The sequence below is a fragment of the Oryza brachyantha genome, chromosome 12 (genome assembly GCF_000231095.2).
Source record: "Oryza brachyantha chromosome 12, ObraRS2, whole genome shotgun sequence".
Classification (NCBI taxonomy): Eukaryota; Viridiplantae; Streptophyta; class Magnoliopsida; order Poales; family Poaceae; genus Oryza; species Oryza brachyantha.
In genome coordinates, this window is record NC_023174.2 from 9508930 (window position 1) to 9519570 (window position 10641).

The 10641-nt window shown below is 44.0% G+C and overlaps 1 protein-coding gene and 1 non-coding gene across 2 annotated transcripts; one reads left to right on the plus strand and one right to left on the minus strand.

Moving 5' to 3' along the window:
- The first annotated feature begins 268 nt into the window (after positions 1-268).
- On the plus strand, positions 269-407 carry LOC121056077. Its single transcript, XR_005812980.1, has one exon. It is a non-coding gene; the product is annotated as a small nucleolar RNA Z247 (small nucleolar RNA).
- Positions 408-7878: 7471 nt separating this feature from the next.
- Positions 7879-9472, minus strand: LOC121056019 (putative cyclin-dependent kinase F-2). Its single transcript, XM_040529674.1, has one exon. It carries the CDS (start codon positions 9470-9472, stop codon positions 8504-8506), a length of 969 nt encoding a protein of 322 aa, XP_040385608.1. The 3' UTR covers positions 7879-8503.
- Positions 9473-10641: the final 1169 nt, after the last annotated feature.

Genomic DNA, 10641 nt, shown 5'->3' on the forward strand with positions numbered 1-10641 from the left:
AGATTTTGAGGAGTGGTTCGCGGCCGATTAACAGGTCCTTGGCTTTCTCCTCTCCTCTCTGTCATGTGACATACTGAATCAAGTGGCCAGAGCAAGATCTTCGGCGCAGGCATGGAAAGCTATTGGCGACATGTTTGGATCTCAAACTCGCGCCTGCACGTTGAACGTGCGTCTCGCCTTGCAAACAACAAGCAAAGGTACAATGTCAATCTCTGAATATTTTGGCAAGATGAAAGCCTATAGCGATGAGATTGCATCTACTGGAAAGCCTCTAGATGAGGAAGGTATGATTGCATATATTGTAAATGGCCTAGATGGCAACTATGCCTCGTTTGTATCTGCTCTTGGGATGAAGGTTGAACCCATCACCATGACAGAATTGTATGCACAATTGCTCAATTTTGAGAACAGGCTACATCTGCGACAACAAGGCTCGGCAAATGCAGCACATCGTAGCAACGGTGGTCGCGGAAACTTCATCCCTCGCAGCGGTGTCATTGGCGGCTGCTAGCGGAGGGAATCCTGGACGCGACCACGGTGACGGTGGTCGCGGCCGTGGAAACGCAGGAGGAAACCGTGGCGGACGGGGTGGCAACCAGCAACGTGTTGACACGCGCCACGTGTGCCAGGTCTGCTACAAAAGAGGCCACATCGCTGCTGAGTGTTGGCATCGCTTTGATGCCAACTACGTGCCTGACGAAAGGCATGTAGCTGCCGCTGCGTATGCATACGGTGTTTATACTAACTGGTATATCGACACTGGGGCTACAAATCATCTCACAAGCGAGCTAGACAAGCTGACAACTCGGGAGAAATACAAAGGGACCGATCAAATTCACACTGTAAATGGCGCAGGTATGAAAATTGAGCATATAGGTCATTCCTTGATTCATACCCCTGATCGTACACTTCATTTGAAAAATGTCCTTCATGTTCCACAAGCCTCAAAAAATCTTATTTCTGCATCTCGTCTTGTTGAAGATAATTATGCTTTCCTTGAGATTCACTCTAAATATTTTTTGGATAAGGATCTAGCCACGAAGAGAACAATTATTAGGGGGAGGCGTCACAGGGGCCTCTATCCACTGCCTTCCAGCACATCCAAGCAAGCCTACAGTGTTACACCATCTTTTACAAGATGGCATAGTCGTCTCGGCCATCCTTCCACTTCTATTGTTGCAAAAATAATTAGTAAGAACAAGTTACCATGTCTTTCTGAGTCTAGAGATGAGTCGGTCTGTGATGCATGTCAGAAGGCTAAAAGCCATCAGCTACCGTATTCCAAGTCATCTAGTTTTTCAAGTAATCCTTTCGATCTTATTCATTCTGATGTATGGGTCCCTGCTCCTGATTCTGTTGGGGGCAAGAAATATCATGTGAGCTTTATTGATGATTATAGTAAGTTTACTTGGGTTTATCCTATTAAGTATAAATCTAATGTTTTTCAAAGGTTTCATGAGTTTCAAGCTCTTGTAGAACGATTGCTTGGTCGCAAAATTATTGCCATGAAGACTGACTGGAGAGGAGAATATGAAAAACTCCACTCTTTCTTTGAGAAAATTGGGGTCACCCATCATGTGTCTTGCCCTCATGCTCACCAACAGAATGGTTCAGCGCAAGCATCGCCATATTGTTGAGGTTGGGCTTGCTCTTCTTGCTCAAGCATCTATACCTTTAAAATTTTGGGATGAAGCTTTCCTTACTGCATCCTACCTCATAAACAGAACCCCTAGCAAAGTGATCTAATTTGAGACACCTCTAGAAAAATTGTTTTATCAAAAACCCAATTACCAATTTTTACGAGTTTTTGGGTGTGCTTGTTGGCCTAACCTTCGACCATACAACAATCATAAACTGCAGTTCCGCTCTAAGCAATGTGCCTTCCGTGGATATAGTCACCTACACAAGGGTTTCAAATGCCTAGATATATCTACCGAGAGAGTTTATATATCCCATGATGTTATCTTTGATGAAAATGTTTTTCTTTTCTCCCAACTTCACCCTAATGCTGGAGCTCGTCTCCGTGCTGAGATATCCTTGTTGCCTAGCTCCCTTGTCTCACACTGTACTGATCAAGGGGGAGAACATGGTATTGATCATATGCCTAATACTGCGCCTAATGAGCCATCTGATGATTTTTCTGGAGAAAATGTAGCTGAAAATGATGCAGGGAGCAGTGTTGGGATGCAGGAGGATGTACACGGAGCAAATTCTACTAAAGAACTCACTCCGGGATCACCGACCGTGCAGACACAACAGTCAGCCTCGGGAACAAATTCTCCCTCTCAAGTGCAGGCGTCAGAGGCTGCAGATCATGTGCAGTTGTCTGTCAGTGGAGCCAACGATTTGCACGGCACCAATGCTGACAACATGCAGTCCGACTCCATTGACTCTCCTGAACAGTACCAGCAAACAGCTCAAGGATCTCCTGTGCAGCGAGATGCTCCTGTCAGACCAAAAACAAGGCTTCAAAGCGGTATAAGAAGAAAATTTACACCGATGGCACAGTGAAGTGGGGTTGTCTCTCTACGTTACGTCAGGTGAGCCTCGGCCCTTAGATGAAGCTTTTACTGATAATAATTGGAAAGATGCTATGGATGCAGAGTATCATGCCTTGATGAAAAATGGCACGTGGCACCTAGTCCCCTCTCAAAAAGGAACAAACATAATTGACTGCAAATGGCTGTATAAGGTGAAGAGGAAAGCTGATGGTACCCTAGATAGGTACAAGGCCAGGTTGGTTGCTAAAGGCTTCAAACAAAGGTATGGCATTAATTATGAGGATACTTTTAGCCCTGTTGTTAAAGCAGCTACTATTAGAACCATTTTATCTATTGCTATATCTAGAGGTTGGAGTTTGCGATAGTTAGATGTGCAGAATGCTTTTCTTCATGGAATTCTTGAAGAAGAGGTATACATGAGGCAATCACCAGTATACGAAGATCCTAAATATCCAGATCATATATGTAAACTTGATAAAGCTCTATATGGGCTTAAACAGGCACCTAGGGCCTGGTATTCGCGGTTAAGTACTAAACTACAGGAACTTGGTTTTAAACCATCAAAAGCAGATATCTCTCTGTTCTTTTATAGTAAAGGAAATGTCTCTATCTTCCTGTTGATTTATGTTGATAATATAATTGTTGCAAGTTCTGTACCCAGTGCAACTGCAGCCCTGCTAAAGGATCTTACTAAAGATTTTGCCTTGAAAGACTTGGGAGAACTGCATTTTTTCCTCAATTAAACAAGACAGACCATGGAGTGATTTTGACACAAGAAAAATATGCAAATGATGTGCTCAAACGAGTAGGGATGCAAGACTGTAAACCTGTAAGTACTCCATTACTTGTTTCAGAAAAACTTTCAACTCATGAAGGTACACTTCTTGGCCCAAAGGATGCAACATAGTATAGAAGTGTAGTAGGGCCATGTTCGTTTGCACCCCCTTAGTTAACTTACCACCTCGTTTTCCGCGCGCACGCTTTCCAAACTGCCAAACGGTGTATTTTTTGCAAAGATTTTCTGTAGGAAAGTTGTTTCAAAAAATCATATTAATCTATTTCATATTTTTTCAATAATTAATAATTAATTAATCATGTACTAATCTATTACTCCGTTTTTCGCGCTGGGCTAAGTTAACTTGCCTCCTCCACAACCAAATGTGGCCTAGGAGCTTTACAATATTTAACTTTGACCAGACCTGATATTGTTTATTCAGTAAATAAAGCCTATCAATTTTTGCATGCTTCTACTTTAACACATTGGACAGTGGTCAAGAGAATCCTGAGATACATTAAGTATACCATTGGTCATGGTTTAGAGATTTGTAAATCTCCTTCTATGCTAGTAAATGGGTTTACTGATGCTGACTGGGCAGGCTGTGTAGATGACAGGAGATTTATAGGTGGCTTTGCTATATATCTTGGGTCAAACTTAGTGCCATGGAATGCAAGAAAACAGCCTATAGTTTCCTGATCTAGCACTGAAGCAGAATATAAGGCTTTAGCTAATGCTACAGCTGAAATTATGTGGATGCAAACATTGTTACATGAAATTGGTGTTGAGACGCCTAGAACTGCTAAAATTTGGTGTGATAATATTGGAGCTAAACATTTATCTGCTAACCCTATTTTTCATGCACACACTAAGCATATAGAAGTAGACTATCATTTTGTCAGAGAAAGAGTAACTAGAAGATTACTTGAGATAGAATATATTTCTTCCAAGGATCAAGTTGCAGATGGGTTCACCAAGCCTTTGGCTGTGAGACAGTTTGAAGATTTCAGAAACAACCTCAACTTAAGAAGTTTCAATTGAGGGGGAGTGTTAGAATATATATACATATATATGACATGTAATCTGCATATATGTAATCTGCATGCATTGGAGATTAAGGTGGCCGGTAGTTAGTCCAGAATATCTGTAATTAGGATCCGGCTACCATAACTCCAGCGCATATATATGTACTCTGGCCATCGCCGTTTTGTGCGATTCAATCAACACGAATCCATCGCACCGTCGACGTTAACCCAGATTAGTTTTCTTTCAGAGCCAAGAGAAAAAAGTTAGGAATGACGGTGAGTTGGTGTAGGCTTGTCGAGGTGGCTTGACGTGTGTTGCAAAAGGAACCAATTCAAGTCTCGATACATGAGGTTTTCTCAAGAAGCAAATTCAACTTGACATACTATATTTGTGAAGGTGGAGTTTGTTAGAATTTGTGTTGAATGTGTGTAGAACGTCGAGCACATTATATAACTTGATGTTGTAATAGGTGTCAGGATAGTACAGGAGTCGAACTATCATGTCTGTAATCGCACAACGGTTAAAACGACATTAAAAGTAAGTGAGGGTAAGATGGGGCGATATCTTAATACACTGTAAATATTTTTTTATCATAGAGGAACATGCTGTAATTAGTGTCCTGGGGATTAGACTACGGCTGAACTTGTTAACAAATATAGTGCTTCGGTGTTATTGTTAGTTTTAGACCTTATCATGTGGTTTCACATTCGGTTTTCTATGCTGATTTTGTGACCGGTTCTATAACAAAAGCTTGAAATTAAAAAACTCAGCATGTTTCTGTTTATAATATAAAGCAACCAAAGAACAAAGACATACTTCTATATATGACTGCAAATACCAATATACCAAGTTCTCTAATCAATTTAGCAAGCCAAATTTGGTTCATGCTCTAATACACTATCCAATATATCAGTGGGACTGGAATGTCAGCCTCACTTTTCTTTGTCACTCTTCTTCTCATGCTGGAGAGGGGGAGGAGATGGTCAATGCCTGCTGCAAAGCTGGAGAGCAGAAAAGAGGAAGGTTATCGACGACCGACACTAGAAGCAAGGGAGGGTCAGCGTCATCGAAGGAAATAGAGATGGAGAGGCTAGTCTCTGCGATGTGCATCGTGATAGTGAGGTCTGCAATCAACTGACCTAAAGTGTGTCGAGACAAAGCCGGGGAGGTTGAGGGAGAAAAGCTTAGGCCATACCAGTGGGGCCAGCAAGCATAGTGCCTCGCCCGCTACTGCATCATGAGAAATGAAGGTGGCTCTGGTCATTGATCCTTGGCTCGTGCACAACACCTGCGAGTGTGGCGCGCCGCCGCCTGACCAGATGGCATGGACGAGGAGTGCGGTGGTGGCCATGGCGAGAGAACACACGACGTGAGATGGGTGAGGATGCGCAGCTTGCAGATGTAGGAGAGAGAAGGTGGGTTGTGGGACCCACCATTTGTCAAGTGGTTCCGACTTGTTAGATTTGGTCAGCTTTGCAAGGATTTTGGCAAGTAATTTGGCTTGGCAAGTTGGATAACAAGTCTAATGGAGTTGGTTTTTTTTCTTGGTTTACTTTAACCACAAATTTTGCTTGGCAAGTGGAATGGTAAAATTGTTGGAGTTGCCCTAATCGAATCATGTGGACTGTCGATCAGGAGCTCTTGCTCCTCCTGTAGGCTGGGAAGGTCAAAGTTGCTGCAGATCGACATGTCTTTATGAGAGAGGGAGGGTGTTGGGCCTGGTCTGATTACCGGGTGCATGTGGTCTTTTTCTTCCCTCGCCCGACTTCCATTCTCTCATTTTCAGCGTAGACTATTCTCAAACTGTTAAATAGTTTTTTAAAATAATTCTATAGGTAAGTTACTTGAAAAATATCATATTAATCTATTTTAAAGTTTTTTAGCTAATACTTAATTAAGCCAGTGCTAATCCGATGCTTCATGTTCGTGCCTAGGGGAGAAGTACACCCTCTCGCTGAACACAGCCAAAATCATAGTTAGCAGCTGTTTTGCAATTTTGGGGAAAAAAATGAATCTCGCCCATGACGGTGCATATACTTGTCATAGTATGCACTTAATTAAATTAGGGTTTTGAAATTTGAAGAGAGACGGGTAGATATTTCTTTATTCTGAGATCAAGACATTGTAATTTTCTTTTTAATCATTTGTAATAGATTTATGTCTAAGTTGAATCTTGTTAAAATTATTCGACTTAAACACAGTCATCATTTAAGACAACAAATTATTCTAACAATAGTTTGCAACCTGAATTTATGCTCTCGTATTTGCTAAATAAGTGTACATAATAAAAATATATTTGAAAACTGAATAAATGCGGCAAAGTTTTGGGATAAACACGGAAATACAAGAGAAACGAGGCAAACATTTAGCCACATATTTGACTACAACGTAACAATTGTATACAACTCAAAAAATATTTCAACGACATACAAAAAGTTTTAAATCCCTTAGATTGATTTAATTTTCCCATTGCAGTTGGACCAACATGAATTGATAAAGTAAATGCTGACATATCGGGCGAATGAGACCTCAACTTTACGCCTCTGCTTATGCTTATGACCCAAAATTTGGATTTTTAACATGCCATTGATTTTCAGGGCTTTTCATATAAGTTTATTAGTATTGACTTCTAAATCGCTAAAAATATGTATGTAAAAGTTTTATTTTTAAATTATTTTTTATTTATAAATATGTTGTTTAGATATTATTTGGATGTCCGTTGCATTTGAAGCATTTTTGTTTCATCTTTGTTTGCTATTTATGTCCACACGAGGATATCCAACCGAACCACTTTGGATATATTCTTCCTGTTGTTGGGATTATACGGGCTGAGCCAGAATATTTGGTTCATATGCACTAATATCTTATTGCATTAACTTTCTAATCCTTTCTGTTTTAATTGGTCTTTGCAACCAAGGAATATCTTCATCTAGTGGGACTGATCCAAACCTGAAATTTAGTGACCAAGTATGTCCATTCTCCACCTAATTAGACATTGCCACTTGCTAGTGTTGTCCCACACAACACTGCTACCAAACAGAAGCATTCCATTTGGAAATTTGATGTTTGCGAGAAAACCGTACGAAGTATTTGATGGCAGATGGACGGTCTGAAACAAGCAATGTGGGGCAATTGTGTTTTCCCCACTTTTTTTGGTCCATTTTTTCTTAATTATAATTATTCGTATTAATAATGAGATCAGCTTGCTGCCATCTGGCCTTAATTAAAAGAAGCAGAAGGTGTTTTTTTTTTATCTTTGGAGTAATCTTGTAGAACTTCATATGTAGTGTTTTGATACTACTAAATATTTTTTGAAAATGATTAATATAATCGTGTACTCATCATTTGCCACAGCATCACAACGAACAGTTGATTATTTTGTTCCTGAGAAATGAGACAAACCATCTAGAAATGACCAAAGTGCGTAAACCTTTATTTAATAGAAGACCCGTAGTTGTGATTTTTTGAATATAATATAGAAGAATGATCTAACAGTTAAATATACACCTAACAACTTCGTAAAAGGTAGATAACGACGGGAACAAACTAGTCCATGCAAACACTTCGGTGCGACAATATAATATATATGTTTAGGCACTCAACCATTTTCTATTTCTCTTGACACTTTCTCTGGCTCGTTACAAGTGGCCATGACACATTTACAAAACAAGGCATGAAGCAGACATATGTTTTTTTTTATTTTACCTAACCGTTTTTTTGCAATTCAATAATTTTATGCCTTTATGTTAGTTAGGTCGTTTTTTTTCTAAAAACACTTATTTTTATTTTACTTGCAGACATACTGGTTAGTTGAATGCATATATATCACTTCAACTGCAAATTGGCCTATTTTTGTTCAAATATCTTCCTTAATTCTACGATGTTACAGTTCTCAAAAGCATTTTGTGTTATTGTTGCTTTAAAATACAGCTTTGAAAAGACTCAATCAACACACAGCTTGGCAAAACGTCCCATTTCAGGAGCCTTCCACCAACCACCATGCAGGATTGATGCATCACCTGACAAACCCCATACGAAGCACGTTGTTCCCAATTCTCTAATCACCCAAGAACGTGGTCACAAAACTGTTGCTGAACCAATGCTAGAATAATACAAAATTGGTACAAAAATCTACAATTAATTAAAAAATTAATTTACTTCCAATTGGCCATGGACTGTCTCGTTTTGTTTTTTTATTGTACTACACGACAATTGCGTCAGCGACACCGGAGACGCAGGTAGTGAAGCGAGCGCCGCCGCAGGCAGCAGGCACGGCGTCGGCGTCGGCGTCGGTGAACCACGGGCACCGGAGCGCGTCCGCCGCGGCGAGCCGCCTGTCCGGCCGGCAGGCGAGCAAGCCGCTCAGGACGTCGAACCCGGCGGCGGACAGCGCGGGGAACATCTCCCGGAGCCGGCTCGGCGGCCTGGCGCGGTGGCAGAGCGCGGACTCCGCGCGCGGCAGGCGCGCGAAGCCCGGCCATGACCTCATGTCCTGCATGCCGACCGTGTCGAACACCCTGTTGAGCTGGTCCATCTCCGACCTGCCAGGGAAGAGCGGGGCGCCGGCGAGGAGCTCGGCCATGATGCAGCCGAGCGCCCACGTGTCGACGCGGGCGTCGTACTCCCGGGACCCCAGGATGAGCTCCGGCGCGCGGTACCACAGGGTGACGACGGGCGACGTGTACGGCGGCGCGTCGGCGGGGGCAACGACGCGCGACATGCCAAAGTCGCAGATCTTGAGGTCCCCGCGGGGACCCACGACGACGTTGTCCGGCTTGAGGTCCCGGTGCACGACCCCCGCCGCGTGCATCGCCGCGACGCCGTCGAGCAGCTGCCGCATCAGCCTCCTCACCTCGCCCTCCGCGAACGACGGCGGCCCCCTCCCCTCCCGCCGCACGACGCGCGCCAGGCTCGGCCCGTCGACGTACTCCATCACGACGTACCCCGTCCCGCGCTCCAGGTGCGCGGCGCGGAGCTCGACGAGGTGCGGGTGGCCCCGGCACGCCTCGAGGCACCGCGCCTCCCGGAGCCACTCCTCCTCGCCGCCGCAGCCGACCCCGCCGCGGAGCCGCTTCACGGCGACGGTCTCCCCCGTCGCCCGGTCCCGCGCCCTGTGCACCACCCCCGCCGCGCCCTCCCCGATCTTGCCGAGGCACTCGTAGCGCTCCATGGCGGCGGCGGCGGCGGGAAGAGTCGCTCGCTCGCGTGGTGTTTGTAGCGGGAGGAGAGGAGAGGAGAGGAGGGGGAGGGGATCCGGGGGGTTTCGGTTACGTCACGCGAGGCGGTGCGTTGCGGGTTCGTTCTGCCACCAGTAAACGCGTTGACCGTTGCGGGTTAGGCCGCCGGCGCGCGGGTGGTGTGTTTGGTGGAGCGCGACGGGGAGGGGAGGCGAGGGGGGGGGGGGGGGGGGCGGGTTAGGCTGTTTGTTAGGTACGTTGGCTCGTACCGTCGTGTACTGCCTGCCTGCCTGCCCTGCCGTAGTGTACGTGCATGGAGATTGACCTGTTTTGTATTTTTTTTTCCTGGAGAGAAATATTGGTACAAAAGTACACTGATCTTCTTGTCACTGCGTCCGTAAAATAACGTTATTTTACGTATTTCTACACGAATCAATATTAATAGAGTTATCTCTATATTTATTCATACGGTTCGCATGGTTCGCAAATTCCAGTATCCATGTCACTGGCTCCCTCGCAGTCATATCGCATCCGTCAGTCCCGTCTCCCGCTCCGGGCCCCTGTTCGCGCAATCATCTCGCAGTGAAGCGAGGCAACCGCTGAATATACGACCGAGAAAACCCTACCGTCAACCCACGCGCACGGTAAGGGAGTTGGGCCGGGTGAATGCAAGTGGGCTGCCTCTTGGTTGTTGGCCTTCGGCCATTGAACTAGTCAGAAGAACACGAGGATCTGTTAAGCTTAGTTTAGGGCTTATTCGTTTCAAAGGATTTTCACAGGATATTTGTAGGATTACCTATTTGGAACTGTTAGTATTCGTTTCATAGGAATGACATGCAGGAATTCCAAAGGAATACTGTACAAATCTTATGAAAACGTCAAAATTTCGTAGGATTAAAACATCCACTCCTACCTCATTTGTTTTGGTTGGCATAGGATGCATGCTAATTCCTGTGGTTTATATTTCTGTGTTCCGAATGCTCTATACCATCACATTCCTCTGTTTTTTGATCCTCTGTTTTGCATATGCAAACCCATGATAGTCCTACATTTTTCCTATTCCAATGTTTTTCCTATCATTCGAAACGAATAAGCCCTTAGGTTTTGTGCTATACTAGTACACATGCATGTGCATTGCACGTTACACAATATTTATCCTTAA